The sequence below is a fragment of the Dipodomys spectabilis genome, unplaced genomic scaffold (assembly GCF_019054845.1).
Source record: "Dipodomys spectabilis isolate Male_0828 unplaced genomic scaffold, ASM1905484v1 ptg000001l, whole genome shotgun sequence".
Classification (NCBI taxonomy): Eukaryota; Metazoa; Chordata; class Mammalia; order Rodentia; family Heteromyidae; genus Dipodomys; species Dipodomys spectabilis.
The window spans coordinates 12,976,869-13,002,248 of record NW_024870678.1 but is presented as its reverse complement, the minus strand read 5'-3'; the positions used below and the strand labels follow the sequence as shown (position 1 = coordinate 13,002,248).

The window sequence follows — 25,380 nt, the reverse complement described above, 5'->3', positions numbered from 1 at the left end:
TCTATCTGTCTGTCACATTTTCTTGATCCATTCATCTACTGAGGGGCATCTGGGTTGGTTCCATATCTTAACTATGGTAAATAATGCTGCAATAAACATAGTTGTGCTGGTAACTTTAGTAGGGTCTCTCCAATTCTCTTCAATTTAGTATTAGAAGGCCAGGTACAGCAATAAGACAAGATAAAGGGGATCCAAATAGGGAAAGATTAAGTGAAACTCTCCCTGTCTGCAGATGACATGATATTGTATTTAAAGAATCCCACAGACTCCACTCCTAAATTACTCGAGCTGATTCAAAACTTTGGCAAAGTAGCAGGGTATAAAATTAACCCTCAAAAATCAATGGTTTTTCTGTATGCCAATGAGAAGAGTACAGCTGAATTCAGGAAAGCAACTCCATTCGTAATAGCTCCACAAAAAATAAAATACCTAGGAATTAACTTAACCAAAGAACTGAAGGACCTCTATGATGAAAACTTTAAAAACCTGAGAAAGGAAATCAAAGCAGAACTTAGAAATTGGAAAAACCTCCCAGGCTCCTGGATGGCAAGGATTAACATCATGAAAATGGCAACACTTCCCAAGGCTATGTACAAATTCAATGTGATACCTATCAATATTCCAACCTCATTCTTCAAGGAAATGGAAGAGGCAATCCAAAAATTCATATGGAACAATAAAAGACCCCAAATAGCAAAAACGATCCTTACCAGAAAGAACAGTGCTGGAGGAATATCAATACCAAATTTCAAACTCGACTACAAAGCCATATTATCAAAACAGCTTGGTACTGGCACAAGAACAGACCTCAGGACCAATGGAATAGAATTGAAAACCCAGAAATGAACCCACAGACCAATAGCCATCTAATCTTTGATAAGGGAGCTAAAAAAAAATAGAATGGAAGAAAGACAGCCTCTTCAGTAAATGGTGCTGGCAAAATTGGTTAATCACTTGTAGAAAACTAAAGCTAGATCCTTATATATCACCCTGCACCAGAATCAACTCCAAATGGATCAAAGACCTCGAAGTCAAAGCAGACACTCTGAAAACATTACAAGATGGAATAGGAGAAACCCTAGGTCTCCTTGGCTCAGGCCGAAATTTTCTGAATACAGACCCAGAAACACAACAAATCAAAGAAAGGTTGGACAAATGGGACTGCATGAAATTGCAGATCTTCTGTATGGCAAAGGACATAGCTAGCAAGATCGAATAGAAAGCCCACAGATTGGGAGAAGATCTTCACTAGTCATTCAACAGACAAGGGTCTCATATCTAAAATATACCTGGAATTCAAAAAATTAAATCCCTAAAAACAAATCCTCAAAGAAACAACTGCCCAATAAATAAGTGAGCTAAAGACTTACAGAGAAACTTCTCTGAAAAGGAAATAAGAACGGCCAATAGACACATGAAGAAATGCTCAACATCTCTAGCCATAAAAGAAATACAAATCAAAACAACATTGAGATTCCATCTCACCCCAGTTAGAATGGCTATAATCAAGAACTCTAATAACAACAGATGCTGGAGGGGATGTGGACAGAAGGAAACCTTACTGCATTGTTGGTGGGAGTGTAAATTTGTTCAAACACTTTGGAAAGTAGTATGGAGGTTCCTCAAAAGACTCCACATAGAGCTCACCTATGACCTAGCAATCCCTCTTTTGGGCATTTACCCGAATGATCACAAAACAAGCATTTGTTTTTGCAAATGAAAGTACCTTGATAGAGGCACCTAAGAAAGTACAAATTTGCCATTCCTCCATTTGGCGATGAGCCAAATGATAATCTTCCAGAAATGACTAAAACTCTCCTTATAAAATTATTTTGAATTCACTCTAAAGTAGATTTGAAGGCTTCATGTTTACTCCACTTAGTTGGACTAAAGTAGGTTTGATCTTAGATATTATCATTAAGAAGATAAATACGTATGGTCATTTGGATCTGCAATGCTTAGTTGCATTCCAATATTAGCAAGACTATGTATAGAGACAAAAGGAAAGCAGATTTGGAGAAGACTAAACATCACTGAAGACAGCACTGACCTTTATGCTTTGCCAGCAGAGCATGAGCAATTCTCTAAGCAAGTAATGATATATGAATCTAAACAACATATAGTTTTATGTGGCAGGAAGTTTGACTTCTAAATGACTCATTCCTGTTTCACACTGCTAAAGCGCCAACCACATTAAAAAAAGAACATTAGATGAAGTTTTTGCATAACTGGGATTCTACTGAAGATTAAACATGACACAGTTGGAGAACCCAGTCTCTTATCTGTTCTGATAATGGCTCCAATAGGCTAGGGAGGAGATCAAAGATCAAGCACTGGCAGAAGTAAACAAAAAAGAACTAAATTCACACATTGTATTTACAAAACCATAAGGGAAATGGTGTAAAAGAGAAACAAGAATATTGAAAGACAATCGGTAATAGCGATAAACTGTACTCCCTCTATCTTTTTTTTTTGACAGTAACATTTACTCTACTTCAATTTTCATCTCCATTTGGCTTTGTGAATAGCCAGTGCACAAAGGTTATAAGATTACACTAAGTGACAGCATATTGTGTGAAGCATATTGCTTCAAATCTAATAGCAATTCTTCATGTTGGATATCCACGAGAGCTAGTCACAGAGTGTTTTTAACAAAATTGCTTCATATGCCTGTGGGTTTTTTAAGTCGTTAATGTAAAGGTGATATACAGAGGGTTTAATGTTACATAAGTCAGGTAATGAGGAAATATCTTTTTGACAGTGTTACCTCTTTCCTCATTTTCTCCCAGTTTTTCACTGTCAACATACTACCCCCACAAGTTGTATAGTTTATTTTCAACAATTCTAGTGTCACTAATTCATTTGTTTAACCTTTGTGCCACCATTTTTGTGCTTCCCCTTCCCCTCCCCCAAACAGATACAAGTTAGATACAGACAAAAGGAATATCTGTGTTTTAATAAGCAAGATCCTTATATGAATTCTATTATTCAATCTTGGTAACATATATGCTTGATGACATGTTTGAGGTGAATCAATAGCATGTTGAACTGTTACCCATCATTCATCACAGTGCTCCTAAAGCTATTTACCTATACTCATCCTGTCAAGTCAAAACTTAGAGAGAAAATTCAAGTGTTTTAGAGTGGTATTCATACTCTTCTACTATTTGTTCTCAGCAAGTTTTGCAAACTTATTTTCTGCTTCTCTTCTTTAGGAATGCACTGAATGAACACAACCACAGTAACCTCTTAGCTGATAGCAAATTGTATCCTTCCTGTCTACAACACCAGCAATCGTTCAGCACCGAATGCTTCTAACAGTGCATTTATTTCCTTTTAAATTCCTTCAAGAGCCTCCAATGATATTTTTTTTCTTAGTCCTTTCCCAAAGTAAGATCTCATTTTCTTTTCCTTTCTGCTTCTTCAATGTATTACTGTTATTTTTTGTGTACCAATCTTGGGGCTTGAACTCAGTGCCTTGGTACTGTCCCTCAGCTTCTTTTGTTCAAGGTTTAACACTCTACCACTTGAGCTACAGGTCCATCTCTAGCGTTTTTTTTTTTAGTAGTTAAGTTTATTGGAGATAAGAGTACCATGGACTTTCCCGCCCAAGCTGGCTTTGAAACATAATCCTCAAATCTCAGCCTCCTGAGAAACTAAGATTATAGGTATGAGTTACTGGTGCCCAGCTTTACTTAAAAAGTGTTTTGAAATTAAAATTAACATAGTAATGAAATATATAAGGATATGCTTTTCTAGTAATGAAAAAATTTTCTATGATGATCAAAAAAGAATAGTTTTATTTCTTTCTCAGTGTCTTAGATTTTGGATACTATAACAAGAATACTATAAACTAGTTGGCTTAAGCATTTATTTCTCACAGTTCTAGAGCTGGAAAATTCAAAATTATGGCATAAGTATGATTAAGTGAATGTCTTCTCTAAGGAAAGCAAGAAAGCAAGCAAGAAGGAAAGAAAGAAGGAAGGAAGGAAGGAAGGAAAAAGAGAGAGAAAGAAGGAGGGAGGATATAAGGTAAGGAAAGAAAGAAGGGAGAGAGAGAAAAAAAGAAACAGAAAGAGAAAAGGAGGAAGGGAGGGAAGGAAGGAACAAAGAAAGGGAGAGAGAAAGATAAAAGAAAGAGAAGAAAGAAAAAGAAAGAAGGAGAGAAAGAAAGAGAAAGAAATAAAGAAAGAATGAGAGAGAGAGAGAAAGAAAGAAAGGAAGGAAGGAAGGAAGGGAAGGAAAGGAAGAGGGGAAATGGAGAGAGGGAGAGAGGGAAAGACAAAACAAAGGAAGTTATCTTTTACCTCTTCTTCCAGAGTCAGATCCATCATGATGGTTTCATCCTGATAACCCAATGACCTTCTAAAGGTCTTATTTCCAAATATAATTAAGATATTAAGATTTTGACATGTGAACTTTAGAATAAATCCTTTAGTCATTAGCAATGAATGGCCATAATATGAATTTTTAAGAAGACAACTAGACAACTAGAATGCACTATGTAGAAACCATATCTTGAGAGAAATAGAGGAAGCAACCAAATACATTTGGAGAAGAAAATTACGTAAATGAGAAATATCAGATGTCTTCAAGTGTTATTTACAACCCCTTTGCAAAAGTTATTGCTAATATGGAAACAAGAACTATCATAGAAATCTGTCACCCTACTGTTTATTTCCTGACACTGATCTATGGGCCACCATCTCGTAGCATTATAAAGTTATTATAACATATGTCATAAAGTTTAAAAAGCGCTATAGATATTTCTGTGTTTTAAGTTAGGTTGCTTGAATAACAGACTGCGAAACCAAGAGATACTTAGGGAACTCTCATCAAGGTGTGCTGTCAGGAAAAAAAATCTCATGAGAAACTGAAGTGAGACAGGAGGAAACATTCATATGCAATGCAGTCACCACAAGGTCATAGTTGACTCCACAAGATGATCTGGATATGCGGTGGCCATTTTGGTTTGTTTAGAATGGAGTCAAAGAGACACTACATTTCTACGTCTTCATTGGCCTGGTCACTTATGCTTATATATGCTCCCTAGAGGCAAAACCCACTGGCAAAGTAGCCATCATTAACAATGGCAATCCTGGTGAGGAACTTGGCTTAGTAAGTCAATAGCTAAAGCAACTAACACTTGGGAGAACAGTTATCATGTGCACACAAAAGAAGGCTCTGGCTGGCACACAATACTGTCCATCACAGTTCACCTCCTTGTTCTGCTTGTCTCCCCTGGTTTCAAGATCATCCCACCAACAACCACTTCCAAAATAAACCACAGGTTTATTTTACTGTGGAAATTTAAGAACAGAAAAGGCGCATCATACATCTCAGTTCTCACTCCAACTACGAGTCTTTTTTTTTTTTTTTTTTTTATTTTCTATTAAGTCATTTTAAAACATCATTCAATTGCATTCTGAATAACATTGGTTTTGATGAAACTTGGGTAATAATTCACATTATTGATATGCCCTTTTATTAATGTGGTTTTCTATAGGTATGCTTTCAACTATTTCTGTTAAAGTCCAACTACGAGTCTTAAAGCATTACCTTCTTATTTTGATTTTTTTCCCCCAGCCCTGGGAAATGAACCCAACCAATGGACCTACTTTTGAGTCTAATCTCATCTAGAATCCCCACTCAGTTATTTTGTTGCTCTCACTCAAAGGATGAGGGAGAATATAAGAATGACGCTTCAGGGCGGGGAAGGTGGCTCAGTGGTAGAGTGCTTGCTTCACATGCATGAGGCCCTGGGTTCGATTCCTCAACATCACATAAACAGGAAAAGCCAGAAATGGTGTTGTGGCTCAAGTGGTAGAGTGCTCACCTTGAGCTGAAGAGCTCAGGGACAGTGCCCAGGCCTAGAGTTCAAGCCCCATGACTAAAAAAAAAAAAAGAATGATGCTTCAAGCTGCCAGATATTAATATCAGCTTGATCCTGGTGTCCAACAGCCCTTGAAATGGCTGAATAACTTCCTTACTCAGGTGTTCAGTTATTCAAGCACATGGCTATGGGTCCCTTCTGAGCAAATTGCAAGGATTCATTCCTATAACCCTAGCTGTTAAGGAGTCTGAGGTCAGGAGGAGTGTGACTCAAAACCAACCCTAACAAAAAGTTTGTTGAGACTCCATCTCAACTAATATAGCTATTAGTTTAGGGACACATACGTACCAATCATTCCAGATACACACAAATCTGAGATTGGGTGGATTATGATTCCAGGTCATCCTGGGAAAAGAATTTTTAGATTATATTTCAGCAGAAAAAGCTGGCCATCTTAGCACACACCTGTTATCACAACTACTGCAGAAAGCATAAATAGGAGGATCACGGTCCAAACTGTCCAGAGCAAAAAGCAAAGCTCTGATTCAAAAAGAACCGGAGTAAAAGGGCTGCCCGTAGAACACCTTGTAAATCTCTCTGTTCCAACCTCAGAATGACCAAAAAGAAGACAAACTCCTGAAATGTAGAATTGAACATTGTAGGATTCTCCATCTTGGGGATGTACATGCTTTTAGTTAATAGATTTTAAGTTCATTTGTGTTGGGCAACTTAGAGCAAGAAACTGGATGAGACTCACTTTTGCTGAGAAAACTACTCTAATCCTTTTCTTTTTTTTCTTTTCTTTCTTTTTCTTTTGCCTGTCCTGGGGCTTGAACTCAAGGCCTGGGCTTCTTTTACTCAAAACTGCACTCTATCACTTGAACCACAGCATCACTTCCAGCTTTTTCTGTTTATGTGGTACTGAGGAATCAAACCCAGAGTTTCATGCATGATAGGCAAGCACTCTACCACTAAGCTACATTCCCAGTCCTTAATTTCTTTTTGACTGAACGCTTTTAAAGTAATACTTTATATGCTCCCGCTTATCTTTCTCAAAGAAACACAGTTTAAAATAATGACCATAGGTCCCTCAGTGTTAGTACGGTAAGCCTACTGGACCATTTATTAGAGTGACTTTACTCAGCTTACTTCAGATGTTTAAATGCCACCATCTCCACTTTCAATGCTCAAGAATTTTTTTTTACCATGTAAATTATCACATAACCTTTTGTGGTTACTCTTCCTCTTCCAAAAGGCTGAAATGTTGGACACTTTATTCCATTGTTTTTTTTATAGTTTCTTGACATAATCCCATCTTATTCCCTTTCAAGTTTTTTTTTTGGGGGGGTGGGGGGGAGTGGGAGCTGGATGTTGACCTCGAGCTTCCTTTGCTACAGCCTGAGCCATAGGGCCATTTCTGGCTTTTCTAAGTAGTTAATTTGAGTTAAGGGTCTCAAAGACTTTCATGTCCAGGAATGGCTTCAATCTCAGCCTGTGGAGTAGCTAGGAATGCAAGCATGAGCCACCGGAGCCTGGTTTATTCCCTAGCAGGTTTTAAGAGTCACATCTCTAAAATATGCCTTTAGTCCACACAAAAACAGTATATGATCCTTCTTTTCAGCAGCTGCTGAGCTACGTAACAACACTGAGTCTTGTTCTTCCCACAAAGAACCCACCTTCTAGATGTAAAATATGAGGAGAGAGATGCAGTCATAGCTCCATGAATGTCTTCATGTGGTTTTAGCAGGCAATATTTGTGATAGTCCCATCTTATATTCCAGGGAAAAACAAATAAGTTCCATGTGTTTTAAGTAACAAATTACTACTATAATCATCTTTAATCATTGTCTTACTATCTGCAGGAGGCAAGGATTATAAATTTGTTAAAGAATAGTTCTGGGTCTGGGAAGGTGGCTCAGTGGTAGAGCACTTGCCTTGCATGCATGAGGCCCTGGATTCGATTCCTCAGCACCACATAAGCAGAAAAAAGAAAAGAGTAGTGCTTATGCTTTTTCAGAAAGGTGCATTATTTATGGAATATGACATAATAGGGAATATTTCACATCAAACTTCAATTGATGAGTTTTATATGAACTTTAACTAGTTGATTATATTGGAAAATAATTGGATTTCTATTTTCAAGGCCAGTATTTTTGTTACATAAGTGTACTTACAATAGATTCTTGAGCACAGGGAAGGGTAGAAGTAAGTTCACCCTTCTCTGCCTAGGTATTATGCCCATCTTTCACATATGATATATTGTTTAATTTTCATAGTAAAACCACATGGAAGGCAATAACTTCAATGTTTATATGTGACTAAAAAGACTGATGTAGTTAAGCATTCAATTTCCAAACCTGAATGTTCTGGAATCAAAGTCAAGTCGAGAATTGATTGATTATAAAGGCTGGTCTATTCTAGAAGTTATTAGAAAGTGTAATTTTTATTAAATATAGTCTTATAATTGTTTCATGAAGAAAACAAGTAAGTGAAATATGATATTTCTAGAGGTTGTCTTGGGCATAACACATAAATCACAGTACATAACTTCTCCTCCTGTTCTCAGTGCACAATGTTCTATGTTTGAAAAATTAAGTAATAAATAACACTATGGGAATTCTCCAGGTGGAAGGAATAAGGGTGTTAATTGTATTTTCAATCTCAATATATAAGTTTCTAGTAACAAATATGACAATACCAATGACAGGAATGAAGTTTTAAAAAAATGTCTAATTAGGAAAACTATGACTACTTGAAACTAGCCATGACTCAAATGCTTCACCTGTGAGATTCAGGGATAATGAAGGAAACCACTATATTTGCTGTGACCTCGGCCTCTTTTAAGAGTTAGGGATATTGATTTTAAAACCAATGATAGCAAGAGGGAAAACAAAACAAAGCAAAACAAAAACAGACTCACAACTCAGAACAGCACAACCAACTGAAATTCACGGGAGCCGTCCTCGGTGCTGCTCAAGTTAGCCTAAGACTTTGATGGTTTCTATGGAGCAGTGGAGTCACTTTAACTCTTACTTAAGATCCTTTGTAGTTCTCCATATTCATGAAACTCTAACACAGCATAGCTCTCTTTTGTTTTCAGGTGAATGTGTTTATTTCCCTTTCACAATTAAATTACCTCCCAAAGTTTAGCAATATAGAATTATTCTACTATGGTGAGATATCTGCCCCTAAGTCACTACTAAATGTACTATAAAAATCTATCAATGTCCAAGTGAGGCAGAAAGAGACATGATGTAATAGCCAAAGGCATCATTCTCATGGTATCTTTTGAAACCAGGTAAGAATGTTTTGCATCTGCCTGAAACACTATCTAGTTATAAATAAATGTTTTCATAAACTTTACAGTCTTACATCAGGTATGCCCATACCAAGTTACCAAAAATCATGAGTGTGTCTCTTGGAATTGTGAACTTGTGAATAAGTATATTCACTAGCTCCCCCTAGGAAAAAATTAATTCTAAGGATTTATATCAGGGGAAATCATCATAACACATCATCCTCACCACCACTACCACTGTGCTATCACCATCATCATCCACATCATCATCATCATCACCATCACCATCATCATCCAGCTATTTCCATGTAGAAGAAAATGGTATTCTATCCCCCATTATAATGTAAAAAATATGGCTTTGGCCTTCATCTCTATCATTTTGTGATCAAAATTAACTAAAGATTGATTTTAAGGCATTAAAGCACTTCAAGTCAATATGTAGCAGTTTTTTACTTTTCTCCACAAGCTTCAAAGACACAGAAGAGTATACTTAAAATAAAATTTCAGCATTACAGAAAGTCAGATCTGAATAATAACATTAGTATATCATGTATTAAAAAAATTATGAAACATGAAATCTATGTGTAACTTTAATTTCTGTTCCTAAGAATATGTGGTAGTTAATACTTTTAGCTATTCCTCCCACTAAGAACAACTAAAAATCTGAATATTACACATGAAACAAGCTACTTAGAAGCCTTATTACCCAAGGACTGGCATGATGCTAAGCTCCCAGACTTAGAGTCTATACATAAAAGTTCAACCAAACGTATTCTCCCTTGTCAAAGACTAGCAAAGTGTATGTTTCTAAAACATTCAAAATTTTAGGCAATATCTTCTCTAGTCTAACCAGTGATACAGGGGAAATGTGGTCTGACCTCCCCACATACCCCGCAAAACTTGAAAAAAGAATCTAAAGTTGTGTCCTCATTGAATTATAATGATGTATGTATACTCCTCTCTTAGCAGAGTGATGTCAATAAAGGCTAAGAAGGTAGGGCTTTCTTGTTGTATCAAGTTCATATTCTTTTAGGGATATTATACAATCATTTTGTAAGTTGTTACTATAAAAGAAGAGTTTATATAAATCTTTTTATTTCTGCAATTATCATGAGATCTTTTAAAAGTTTATTGAAAGTACATGCAATCAGGAAACAAAAACATGATCAAAGCTTTGGGTTCTAGAGGATCTAGTACTACAGTATGAAAAGCAAGGCTACAGCAATACAGGAGTAATACAAATGGAGAAGAAAAACTACTTCCTTTACTTATTGAAGATTTCATTTAGTATATGTATTGAGCACATGAACGCTATATTCCCAGATGTATGTTTGTAACTATTGACATTAAGTAAAGTCCTAAAATGTTTACAGAAAATTGCAGGTGCCTACAAAATAACAAGAATTTGCTTGAAGCCCCAAGATTCTGTTTAAAAAATGCCTAACAACTACAAAATAATCATTTTAAAGTACTAAAGGAAATTTATTTGGTATCTCTCTATTTAGCAAAGTTCAAACAAATATGGAAGCAGAATTAGCACAATCTATAATTTTACCTTCCCTATACACTTTCAGATTTAAAAGAAACAACAGAAATATAACAACAAAAGAATCCCATATGTGAAGCCTCTAAAATCTATGAAAGTGTTATTCTAACACAAAGGTAAAATAATTGAAAAAAATATGGTGACAGCTCTAAGATGTATCTAATAAATAAGAGGAAATAAACCATAACATAAAGAGAGTTACTAGGATACCTCCACAAGGAAAATGAATTCCTTAAAGTACACAGCATAACCACAAAACTAGGAAAAAATCATGTAATTCCTTTATTGATTTATTCATTTTTACATTGGTTAAAATATAGTGATTTCTGCATGTTTTTATCATATAGAAAAATGGTTAAAGAAAAACTTTTTTAAGCAATTGATAAACACTGGCAATTAAGTGCATCCTTCAGATCCTACACTTTTAATCTTGACAGTTATTCTATTCTCTCTGCCCATGCAATAATACTTGATCATCAAACTATTTTGTACAATTGTGTTATGAACAGTAACAAAACGATTTGTGCACTGAACAATGGTATTTTAATCAACCATTATATAACACTTTAGGTTTGAAAATGTACTCTGAGGCTCACTCCAGTATAAAAATTTTTCACAAAATATTTCTTAGAATATTATTCCAATGTTGTGACCCAAGAATATGTTGTAGAACTTATTAATCATTTGTGGATGTTTTTCAAGTTAGGGTACCTTATTTTCTCTTGCTTTCATTTTTATGAAAATTAAATTCTCAAGTCAAATTACTCTTAAAATCAAGGCAAAGCAGCAGAAATCTCTCTATAGTTAGTATAACAGTTAATGTGTCATCTTGAGTGTTCTGATATTTTACTAAACATTCTTTTTGGTGACTGGGAGGATGTCTCTGGAAAAGATTAACAGTAGAATTAATAGGCAGTAAAGCAACCCCCGATTCTCTTTCTCTCTCCTTCTCTGTCTCTTATTCTCTATTTCTTTGCTTTCTCTCTCCATCTCTCTTCCCCTGAGCTGTTAACACTGGGTCTTTTCCTTCCTTCAAATCTGAATTTAAACCATAACTTACCATAGGCTCTTCTGTTTCTCATTAATATCTATCTAATATCTACACATGCACGCATGGACACACAGGCATATAATTTTTTTGAGCTCTCACTTTGTATCTGGGCTGGACTTGGACTTTGATCTTCCTACTGCCTCCTGAGTACTAGGATTGCAAGTATACTGACACAGCAAGCTAGACTGTCCACATATTAGCATTCTAATTGATTGAAAGCTTTCAAAATGCTGGTCAATTGAGATCATAGAAACATATAAGTATTACTTATTCATTAAGTGGCCTAGGAATAAAGTCTAAGTAGGCATTACTATTATTGTTTCTCCAGTTACAGAGGTGAGAAAACCAAGCCCAAAGCATAAAGCTCCTCATAATACTCATAATGAAAGATAAATAGTATTTTAATTTCCAGAACAATCTTGAGAAAATAATAGATGAGACCATTGAATCCCTTTCCTCTAAGACTCTAGCAATATGAAGACTACTTGAATTTTGCATTACAAGCAAAAACAAAAAAAAAATGTTAAATGCTATTTCCAGAGGTTTGAATTAAAGATTCATGAGAAGACACTTATGAAGGGAAATGACTATCATACACCAATTTTATTAATATCTATGACCAAAACTGACAGCACTTAAGTCTTAAACTAAAATTTTAAACCAAGTTTTTAAACTAAAATTTAAATGCATGTTCACAGTTTTCAGTGTTTATTTGAAATCTGATAAAATAGCATCTTCTGGGGAAGATGTATCTATCAAGATGCATTCATATTAGTATTGAATAAAAAGGAAGACATATTTACACTTAGACACCTCTCTGTTCTCTAGTTCAGGATATATCTAAACAAAGCCAATAAAATTAATACAGAATAGCTCATATGGCCCAGCTTTCTATTATAGATCATTGTTTTCTACCCATGCATCACTATCCAAAACAAAAAAGTGCTATTCACTTCTTTCCTTTTGTGCTTTTAATTATTTGGCTATCTTAGGTCAAATGGTAGCAATCTTCTTGTCAGTAGCAAAAATACATAAAAGTATTACATGTTTTTGATAACTACTAAATGTCTTTAATTTAGTAAATATGTGTGAAATCACTTAGAGCATACATCTCTTAATGATTTTAAGTTTAACACCTACTTCAGCAACTGGGCAGTTTCAACACATTTCCGGCAAATTGAAGAAAACAGATAACACTTTTAAGGAAAGAAAAAAAATGCAATCATTACATACAGAGCTGACCTAGCTGATTACAAAAACCTGCACAAGCCTTTACCAGCTTGCTAAGCTGAATATTATAATATTTTTTTGCCTACATAGTGTCAGTTTTTTTTTAAGAAAGACAATGTTCTACTTTTGAGAACTACTAAACCCCTCAGTCAAACCACTTTCACACCATAAAATAATGCAGCTTTAGGTTTTCCTTCATTTTGTTTTAGGTTAAGGAACAACTGACAGAATACACACTTAGCTCAAACACATACGCATGTGATGAGCAAAATGTCACTTTCTTTACACACTGCTCTTGTCACTGTTTCTCAACACAGCTCTCTCTGTGCATATAAAATGCGGAAATAGATATTTCCATCTCTAGGCTGTGTGAGTGAACACAGATCATGAATTTGTGTGCTCATTTTCAAAATAGACATCAAGTCAAGACCTTTACCCATGATGCCTTAAGTTTAAAAGGTAGCTTGTAAGCAAGAGGTTTCTACTCTTCCATAAACCATTCTAAGCCTGAAAACAACTGTCAGATTAACAACCATAGATAGATAGATAGATAGATAGATAGATAGATAGATAGATAGATAGATAGATAGATAGATAGATAGATAGATAGATAGATAGAGATATATAAAGATCTATCTATATATCTTTAAAAACAGCCTCCAAGCACACACTTCTTTAGTTTTATTATGAATTTCTAATTTAGTCACATCTCACTGTTTCTTTTTATACTCTTCCTTAACCACCTTATATGCTCACAAACACATGTACAATTACAGAGCTGCCAGAAATCACAAGTCAGATTTGGAAAACTGAATAAGCTAAAGCTAGACTGAAGGTAATTCAGCTACTTACTTACTAGCCTTAAACAGTGATGATACAAGCCATTACCATGTCCTCTGTTTTGGCAAGATTCCTAAATAGAACTGGCCTTTCAAAGAGTCAGAGCCAGAATTTGTGACTGCAGCACTTTTTTTTTTCCATCCACATGAATGCCCCAAGCTCTCAGAACTAGCAGATTGTAATGCTGTTGGTAACACTGGGCCCTTGAGTCAAATGAAAGGGCCAGGGAATTGATTACATATTCTTTATTCTTTCGCAAGTCTTACTTAGTAAGGGCTCTTAGAATATCTGGCATCATGTTAGGAGCTTCACAATGGCCCTACATCTGAGTTTTATGTAGAAATTCAAAGATCTATTCAACCTCTTGTCACAGCCAAAGCCTTCGCTAGCAAGCCGTGTCTTGGCAGGATTACACTGCTGAGCAGATGGAGTTAGGGGATGCCTGTGAAACTGAAAGCAAAAGCACAAATACCCATCAGGACCACACTAAGACAAAGAACAGCAACAAACAACCCAGGTAAAACCGGCATAAACTTTCAAAATTTACAAATTGGGAGATTCTACCTTCTGAAAAATGTAGTTTCCATATTTCAAGAAGTTTCCAAGATATTTTACAAGAAAAAAAATAGAAAAAATACAGCAAAGAAACCAAAATTATCAAAAGTATACAATTTAACCCCAAAAAATTTACAGTCTTGACTGTGTTTCAGGTATTTCCACTCATGCTTCCCAGGCAGACATCTTACAGTTGACAAGTCACATTCACTTAATCTTATATTGATTTTGTAAGAAGCTTCATGTTTCTATGATGACCCTCATCAATTAACTTCTTGTAAGTAGAAAGACAATTTTCTCCTTCTCCAATGAAGTTGAAATATTTTCTCTTTACAGCAAAGCATCTGATATTACTTCTTACCCATCAATAAATATGTTAAGTTAGTTAAAATAGCTGGTACCTTTCATGTTTTGAAAATATTTGTCGATTTTGCACTGTGGAGGCATAGAATTGCCTTGGATCAAAAGTAACAGTAGATTATCAGTTCATACTTGTGTTTACATAGATCCTTTCCATTACCTGCAAAAAAATATATCTTCTCTTTGACCCCAGAGAACTAGGAAGCAGGGTACCAAACAGGCTGCTCACAATAGGGGGACCTTTGCTGTCAATAGTGTACAACCACAGGCCAGCTACCATGATTTTTTTAGTTTAATATGCACTGTTCATCCAAATGGGGAAATGACCTTTATGAGGATTGAGAGATAAATGGAGCTTAGCCATCTTTCCTTAGGGACAGACCAGGAATCAACCAAAACAACATTCATGAAATACGCTGGTCTTTGGAGTCAGACAACCCAGACTCAAACCTTACCATGTACTGGGAAAACTTGGCTAAGTATCTTAAACTCTGAAATTTCATTCCTTATCCTAGAACACAGGAATGATATAGTTAATGGTAGTTTTGGAATTCTCTAGGTCCAACTTTTCCTCCCTTGAACAAGTCCATTATTTTATCAAAAGATTTTTTTTTCCAAAACGGGCGAGTAGTCATTACACCATCCTGTCCTGAACTTTCTTTCCTATGCCTGAAGTCCACAGCTAGAGTGTGCAACAAGCAGTCTTCCATCTCATACACTGAGATCTGAGTCTGGCCTCCCAGACTCATCTCTGTTTATTTCCTTGTTTTCATTCCTCATGGTAGCCATGACAAAGCAGACTCATAATGTGTTCCCAACCTCCTATAGTCCTGTATTTGTCCAAATCTCCGTGTCTGAAGCCTCTTCCTGTACTTGTTCCCACAGCAAGCAAACTTTGACTCAGCTCTCAAAGCCCACGACATCTTTACCACCACCACCTTTCCAGCTAGGTCTGGAGCTTCTTTCAAAAAAAACCAATATTAAATGTTAGCAAAGAAACAATCTCCTTTTTTCTCGAGTTTCCGAAGTGACAGTATATTTTCTCCAGAATCCAGTGTGTAAATATCTAGACTTTATTTAACCATAGAGATGTGATAGGAAATAAATACAATGGACAAATCTAGAATACGAGCATTCAGACTCCCAAAGTCAATCAACTATAATTCATCACATAGTAGGTAGTCACACATTATAAAGAAACAATGTACATCTAGACAAATATGCCTTATGAAAAATTGCGGCAAATAAGCTACATAGATTATATACATATTTACCCTCTCTCAATCCTTAGTAATTGTCTCTGGAGTTAATAAAAAAATGTTTAAGACAAGAGTGAGGTTGATTCACCAAGAGCAAGTCAGAACTCTCGAATCAGATAAAGCCTATGTGGAAAAGAAAGATCTGTGAATCTTAGTCCACAGGCAAAACTCAAACTGCATTTGATTTGTCTGAGATATTCTTTCATCAGGAGGAGTGACTCACTATTGGAGGGTCAGCAGTCCTCAATTTTAACTTGGTTAGAAATTACTCTGGAGTGGAGAACTGGATTATTCATTGTTAAAAATACCTGGCACAGTAACTTAATTTGTTTTATAATAAAATATTCAAGTGGGGCTGGGAAGGTGGCTCAGTGGTAGAGTGCTTGCCTTGCATGCATGAGACCCTGGGTTTGATTCCTCAGCACCACATAAGCAGAAAAAGCCAGAAGTGTCGCTGTAGTTCAAGTGGTAGAGCACTAGCCTTGAGCAGAAGAGCTAAGGGACAGCGCCCAGGCCCAGAATTCAGGCCCCATGAACAATGCTATCACTCAGGTAAACTTGCAAATCTTTCTAGGAACTCAAAATCAATCCCTTAAGCATTAAAAACAAAGTAGCATGTAGTAGAGAGAAAGCAGAAGCACATTCTAAAAGTTATACAAGAACTTCACCATAGCAGGAATATGACATGACACATAATACTTTTTTTATTCTTTGCAATATTCCCAAGCAGTTAGTTATCATTCCCTAGAAAATGCACTATATATGAATTCTATGTGACAAAAAGAAACACCCCAATTAAGTGTGAAGAAACAAGTCAATAATTCAAAACAGTGACTTTTATATCCTAGAGAGCAAAAAAGAAAAACATATTGATTAGCCTTAGGCAATGTGAATATATTACTGATCCATACATACCAAGTTTACTAGGTTAAATGGAGTAATGAAACAAATATTTAGTCAATAAATATAGAAATAAGAAGACAAAAACAAATAGCTCATAATGCAAATCTAAAAAAATGTTTCATGTGTCACGTCCACATAAAAGTCAGCTTTATACAAATCTTTGTTGATGTAGTGTTTTAGAATTTGTGCTCAAAACTATAATGTCTTGTATTTTGTTATTCTATGGGACATTCTGTATTATGACACATACAGTAGAAATCTAAAAATAGCAATCCATGTATTCTTACCTGTAAGCCTTCAATGGCTAGTCGCAACATGCTGGGTGTAAGTTTAGAGGCTTGCTTGAAGGTGAAGTTACTCCAGTCTATGATCAAAACAAACCCATTTACTTGAAGCTCGGGATCTTCAATCATAGCTTCTAAAGAAAGTAAGATGGCACGCAAAATATCCACCAATGTGTACCTAACAGCAACAGAGAAGTTCTGAATTAAACTTGAAAACTACTTTTGAAGAAACCATACAAAAGTTTCCATTTCTTTTTTAGCACATTGATTACCTTTAAAATATTTCAGAAATAATGAAGAAAAGATACCTGTGTGAAAAACTGTTTTAAAGACGTTTACCTTATGTGGACTCGGGCACATATTAAAATTTAATATCTTAGAATTTTAATTTCTTAATATCTTTCACCCCAATTAATAGCAATGCTTTCAAAAGTATACTTTGTTTCAAATTTTATACTCATTTAATTTTCTCTTAGGACAACCTGTGATTTTTCAAAAATCTCACTTCAACTACCCTCAAAAGTTGGCATTGCACTTTTAAGTGATTTAAGAATGCCTTCAGTAAAACTGATACTATGCTTCTTAATTCTGTTGTCCTTCTATGTCTAAGAGGATTAAATCTGTACATTCACGCGAGGGAGAATTCAAAATATTTTATTTTTTATTTTATTTTTTGTTACTTTTTTTAAAATTGTGAAAATACCGTACAGAGGGGTTACAATTACATGAGCAAGGTAATGAGTACATTTCTCATCAAGCATTGTGACCTCCTCCTTTGTTTCCCCTTACCATCCCTGCCCTCCCATCTCCACCCCCCCACACACACACCCTCCCCTGCACCAAAGTTGCAAAGTTCGTTTTTCGACATAACGTCTTGTACATCTCATTGCAATGGGTCCACCTGTATCCCTATTTAAACAATTGGTTTTTTTCCCTTCCCCTCCCCAAATTATACCAACATCAAATACAGTAAGAGCAGGAGTATTTTAAAATGCACATATATGTACAGAATGTATACTATTTAACAAAAGCAGTACAAAAACATTGCATTTTTACTATATTATGCATTATGACTAATCAAGAGATATTTAAGTAGAGAATATTTAAAGTATATAGGAGTATGTAAATAGTATGTAAATTGTTTGCCGTTTTATATAAGGAACTTAAGCATCTAAGGCAACTATGTTGGAAAATTTTGAGAATGAGGTTTGAAGGAGTCTTAAGAGTGAACAAGAATGCATACCAAAATGTCAAATGAAGTTTATATAGTTTGTATCAATAAGATGAAAGAAGACAAGCTAGAGGTATAGAATGAATGAAATATAAATGTAACCAAAAGGGGCGAAGTCATAAAACTTTACCTATCTATTGTAGTACAATCCCTCCAAAATTAGAGATTGGGTAATTTTCTTTTACTGTTCCTTAGCATTCTAGAAACCAAATAATTCTACCTGTTCCTATAAACATGTGCCCAGATTAGAGTGTCAACACTGGCTTTAACTTACTTACTTCCTCAAGAAAGACAGAAAAAGTAGCTGGCAATGTGGCTCAGTGGTAGAGCGCTTGCCTTGCATGCATGAGGCCCTGGGTTTGATTCCTCAGCACCACATAAGCATGAAAAAAACAAAAAAAGCCAGAAGTGACGCTGTGGCTCAAGTGGTAGAGCACTAGCCTTGAGCTGATGAGCTGAGGAGCTGAGGGACAGCGCCCAGGCCCAGAGTTCAGGACCCACGACCAGACCCTAGACCCAAAAAAAAAAAAAAGAAAGACAGAAAAAAAGAACAAAAATAATAACATCAATATGAGAGCCATTTTTAGAAGTAAAATGATTAAAAATTTGATAATTAATTCAACTCGAAGCTATTATTTTTTTACAAAAAGGAAGGCTGGTACGAATTTCAGCTTCAGAGCCTGAGAAAGTGGTAAAGTCTTCCATTGAAATCAGTAGTGCTGAGAAAGGATACCATTGACAATGTCTGCAAATGAAGCTAGAACCTATGGTAGTTGAGGTATGTGCAGTATACCTGCAAAGATAACTATACTCCAGAGAGAGCTCAAAAATGGAAATTCTGCCGTCAGAACCACATAGGGCCTAACTCCCAGGAAATGAATGAGGCAATGCGGTCAGAGCTGAGTGAACAGTGAGAAAACCTGTAGGAATGCCTAGATTTTTAGTAGAATCAGCAAATTAATGGAGGATGTTTATAATATCAATTTTCATACAGCCAACATGTCATATTTCTTGTCTTGAGACATTTGGGTTGAAAGGCCTAGGAAAAGCCAGAAAGAGATCTGGGCCTCAGGGAAAAGGTGGAATGGAGAGTAAGTGGATTATATAGGAATGATACAAGGGCCGCTTAAGAGGGAGGAGTTCTATTTTTACTTCTAAAAACATTTGAAGGCAAATGAGCAAAACATAGTAATTCAGAGTAGAAAACTTAATGAATACTGGAACTTCAAGTGATTTCTCACCTTCTCAAGGCCTCATTTTTCCCCTCTGTAAAACCTGTAGTTTGGGACAGAATATCCTTTAAGACTCTAGCATCACCCAAGCATATGCGTGATATCAGACAGCCAGATGGAATCTCTGCCCTTCCCCCTCATTACCTGTGGTCCTTGGTATGTCATTGATTTATAATTGTGAAATTAGGTACCTTTATCAAAAAGAAAATAGCCTGTAGCCATCTCTTTGATCTCACATTTGGTGGAGAAAGGGGAAGTTGAGAGTCAAAGAAATGATTCTAGTGAGAGCATGCACACAATTCTAGGTAGGTAGACTCTAAATTTTGTTGCCATGGGAGCCCTAGATATAGTATACTTGAATAGGTGTTATCAGAATTAAAGAGTATTTTCCTGAAAAAGTAATGATCATTTTTGGGATAAGCTATTAATATTGCAAAATGTATAGACCAAATGATTATTTTTAACCCATTTTGGAGATGTGTAGACAATTACAGACCTACAGACATGATATAGGAATATTGTCTGAATATACAGCATTAGAAAACTTTTGTAAAGCTCTATGATTTGTTTTTATGATTTGTAAAATACACATGCTTGAATGTCTTTAATATCACATCATGGCTGGTCCATTCTCATTGTAAGTATAACAGCTTCACTTAGTATTGTGACCTGAAACATCATGCTAAATGTAGGGAAATTGGGGTGGGAAGTCTATATTTCTGGTTAGAATTAGGTAAATTCCAGTCATTTTATTTTCTAAAATTCACAATAATATCATGACAAAAAGTCTAACCCAAAATGTTCCCTCATTATAAGAGCTACTTATCCTTTAGTTAATCATGAGACTATGCAATACAATTCATAAAATAAAAATGTAACTTGAATTTGAAACTAACTTTAGAGGAAAAATGCTTTTGTATGTAGAGGAGAAAATTATGGGACCAGTAAGGATAGAATGCAAGAGAAATTCAATGTTTTGCTTCTGACTTTTCTTGGAGAGTGTGGATCAACATACATGTTAAAGGATGCAATTTGCTTCAAATATCATATTCTAACTTGTGAAAATCAAGAAAAAATATCCATATATACATGCCTGCACACATATATGCACACACATGTACTATACATTACAATTATGATAAATTCTATTTAAATGTATATGTGTGTATGTGTGTAGACATGTATATGGGGGTGTTGCATCATTAAAGGAAACAAAATAAATGAAAGCAGTTTTGCAAAGCTATCAAGAGTAAGTCCAACTAGTTTTAAAAATTTAGTGTCTTTCTACAAGAACAGAACTAAATGGTCTTCTGAAAAATCAAGTTCATTTAAGAAAAGAAACATTTTTTAAAAATCCAGCTAGCTGCATTCAAAGGGCAGGTCACCACCATTCTGACTTCCCGCAGCCCTGTTGTCAAACACGTCATATTATTACCATTAGCAGCTCAGCAAGCTACTCCTTAGGAGAACATTATTAATAGAAGCTTTTACCAAAGTCTATAAAATATACCTCCCAAAGAAATGTTGTATCTATGACTTTATCTCTTGAAGAAGCCTACTATCATTTTCTTCTTGTAAGTTATTTTCAATGGCTATAACTTACAAATTGGGGGTCACTATAATATGTAAGATATTTCACATGTTCTTGTTTGGGATTTGTACTCATGCTGGATGAGCTCCTCCATTGCTATTCTTCCTTGGCACATTGGAAGAAAGGCATAAATATAACCCCTGCTTTCACTGTATTTGATGTTGGTATAATTTGTGAAGGGGAAGAGCAAAAACAAATCATTTAACTAGGGATACAGGTGGACCCACTGCAACAATGAGGTATACAAGACGTTATGTTGAAAAACGAATGTTACAACTTTGGGGGGGGCGGGAGATTCGGGTGGGGGGAGGTGGGGAAGGGGAAACAAAAAGGAGGCAACAATGCTTGATAAGAAACGTACCCGTTATCTTGCCCATGTAATTGTAACTCTTCTGTACGATATTCTCACAATAAAAAAAAACTAGCATATTTTTGCAGCTTTTGACTCTTGATTGTGCTTCCCAAAATAGCATTAACTAAAGCTTGAATTGTGGAAAGAATGATGCACAACCCATAGGAAGGAGGAATCACAACACCAACAGATCATTTTACAACTGATACCAGGCCAGGTAGATGATTTGTTTTGAAAGAAATCAGAGCTGCTGTTATGGAAAAATTTGGTGGAGAAAATGTTGACAACATAGCTCCTACTGATTCACTGTATAATCAAGAGGAAAACATCTAATCCCTTCTGAAATTTGTCAGTTATAAAATCATCCTTCCTTGCAAAGTAGAATGTATGCTCATGAATTAATCATTTGGGGCATTTTTATTGAACTTGATAAAAATGTATTTTTAATGTAAAACTTAGAGCAATACCAGACACACACACAAAGGGAACTATATATAAATATGTATGTATATGTATATATCTATATACATATATATATCCCATTTACACTTGAAAGAAGATAATGAACTTTGCTAAATCTCTATTTTCTCTTTAAAAAGTTTGGGTAATAGTTTCCTCATGGACTACAATGTGAAATATTTAGTCCAATGCCTAGCACACAGGAAACACTTCAAATGCTGACTTCATAGATTGCTGAAGTTATATGACTTTTCTTCCTCCTACCATCATATATGCTATTCTTATTTTTTATATGTTTCAAACATGTGTTCTTAACTTCACAGGATTGTTGTGAAGATAAAAATGGAAATGATCAAAAAAATAATGCATGCAAAGTTTTAAATAGTTTTAGATTAGAGTAGATCCTGCAAACATATTTGCTAGGATCATTACTATTGAAACTCTTTAGTGTATCTGATTCCCAGATGCCATGCTGAACTTTCCACATTGAGTTATTTCTTATTTTCTGAACACTCAATTTTTTTTTTACTCTTGTTGCTCTTCATTCTTCCAATCACATAAATATAGAAGTTGATTTGTTCTGCTGTTTTCTTCACATAGAATCCCAGTGTCCTCTAGTCATGACTCAACCCTTTGAAATAACGATACTGGGTCTAACTGGTGCCATCTTGGCCACATGGTGGTGATAGACAATTGAGATTAACTGGTGCCATCTTGTCTTCATGATAGAGGCTGGGAAATTTGACTCCCATGTGATGGGCATGCCTGAATTCCTAGAGGCAGAGGTGGATATTTGGATGATAGGTTACTGGACCTTTCAATCCTGTGCCTTGAATTTGGGAGACTCTTGAGTTTCCTGTGACCGTAGCCACACCCCTACCCTGACGCTATTTAGGCCCTGATCAGCTCAGGTGACATTACACCATGCCTCATGTTCTTTGTCTCCTGGCTCCTGGCTCTCCTTTGGTCACCAGGGTGTTCTGCTGGAGTTGGTCTACTCTTTCTTCCTCTCTTGTTCTCATGGCTCAGTTTTCTAACAGTGTTAAATATATTCAAGGGGCTGCAGGTCTTTGTGACAAGAGTCCATCTGCAGATGCCAGCTGTCCAGTAAATAATCCCAATTCAACCTCTCAAAATGTGGCTTCTCGGTTTCTTGTGACTGCGTTCCTATACAGCACCTTTAGCCAATACACTGGTGAATGAACCATCTGCATGCCCAGATCCAATGTCCTTCCTAAGCAATATTCTCATTTTTACAGCTATTATGTAACTATTAGGACTTTACTAAATCTTTGTTTCCTGAAATATTCCTCTGGGACTGCCTTCATTATTCAATTAACAAAGACTCACTTTTGGAGATACCATTTTCTTTCTATCTGCATTTACTCACCAGTTTTATTGCCTGCTACAACTGCATTACTCTTTTTCTTTCTCTCCTCCTTGCCCTTTTGGAAATCATTCCTAATCTTTCCTAACCTATTATGAGATGAGTACTCTAAAAGACTATGCATAGCACTACTCACCAGGATCCTGACTAAGCTTCTCATTTTCTTCATAACCACACCTCTTACTTTACAAGACTAATATAGACTCATTCCAGTCTGTCAAGCCAAGACTTTGTCACACTCATTCCCCAACTAACAAGTATATTCCTCTCCTCTTTCTTTATTTCAGTCTATTGGGGATAACAGTTCCTCCTCTCTTTCTCTAAGTTCTATCCTTCACTACCTTCACCTCCAACAACCTCTCTGTCAATCCTGACTGCTTGCTCGCATTCTAGGACTGCTAAGTTTGTGTGTTTATCTCATAACTAAAAACATGTAAGCTTAGTATAAATCATATTTCACTAGCTAAATATCACTTTTTCTCTTCATTACCCAATAGTACACATTTTAGCTATGCAATGGTATGTGCTGAAATAAAATTATTTCCCAAGGATACAAACTGATGATGCTTTACTTCTTTACATCCTTCCTGCAAAGGATGTCAAAGTACCATACTTTATTATCATTCCTGTGTTACATCATTCATTTAAGCTTCCTATTTCACCCAAACAGAGATAAATTGTTGTAAACTAAAGAGAGGGACTGAGGTCTTGCCATGCATTACTGTAAACGGGAAATATCTGCAACTAGGAGATCGCTTTCTTTCTCTTTAAAAAGAAGGTATTTTAATGAATGAAATGTTGAATATGTTTTCAAAAATACTTAAGAAGACCAAAGGAGCTTCTTCTCCTACCAGTGGCCATACAATTTTGAGAGAGGCTTTCAGACTCATGTGTCCCTATTGGAGTTCATCTCTCAGGCTGTAACATGACTTACAGTAAGTACAAAGATCAATTTAGATCACAACAGGTCATATCCTATTGTTTTCCAACCTTTCCAGCAGGACAGGGGAAACACTGGGACACTGGCATTACAATGAGGAGCACAACAGCCAGACATTTCCCTTTGTCACTAAATCAATCAGCCATTATTAAATTCTTCATTAAGGCTGCCCCAAACCTCAGTTTTCATTAAACCACATTTTCTAATGTCTAAAGCACTTTCAGTTGGAAAGGTACTTGGGGGAGAAACAAAGGAGAAGAATTATACTTTGTAATGCTTCAGGGTGTCATTAGTGCTAAAGCTGATGAACCTACCTAGGTGTTTTATATTACTGAATGGTAATGATAATAATACCTCCATTTGTGTAACAGTTTATGATTTTCAAAGCAATTTCAACTGTATTATTCTAATCTCGAAATAATTGTGAGTCGATGAATGAGCTTTGTTCCTATTATTCTACAGAGGGCATCTAGTCTGAGAGAATTTAAAGAATTTGCCTTGAATCACCATGGAAGAAAAGAAGAGAGCCTACATTACAAGTCAAACCTTTCTGATATCAAATAGTTCTATGATCTTCTCCCCATACCTGGAACAGAATTTGATGTATAGCTCAACTGCATTTTTCTCAGTGGCATGTATGTCAGAAGATAGAAGATCAATAACCACTATGGCACCTGACATTGTACTACTTATGCTTCAGCCTGACCACAGAACAGGCTGAAGAAAAACATTAAGACATTCATGACAGTAATTGTGGAACACAGCTCATCTACAAACTCTGCAGGAAATGATAACTAAAATGTTCATCGGCTGGCTTCTATCACTGAGCATGGATGAACTGTCTCCCCCTTGCTTTAATTTCACTGCAGTGGTAACACAGGTGAGTGGGAAAATGATAATCACTGGAAATGAAACATCTAGAAACAAAATTAGGTTCTCTAAAAATGGACAAAAAAAGAGCACCTATTCTTGCCAAAAATAAAAATAATCTATAACAGGCTGACTTGTACTAGAAAAAATGTAAGCACA

At 35.8% G+C, this 25,380-nt stretch overlaps 1 protein-coding gene across 1 annotated transcript in view; it reads right to left on the bottom strand.

Moving 5' to 3' along the window:
* Positions 1 to 25,380, bottom strand: part of Clvs2 (clavesin 2) — a 55,879-nt gene that overhangs the window by 22,512 nt on the left and 7,987 nt on the right. Inside the window, exon 2 of the mRNA XM_042670926.1 lies at positions 17,163 to 17,337. Coding sequence (XP_042526860.1) covers positions 17,163 to 17,337 — 175 coding nt within the window. The remainder of the gene's footprint in view (positions 1 to 17,162; positions 17,338 to 25,380) is intronic.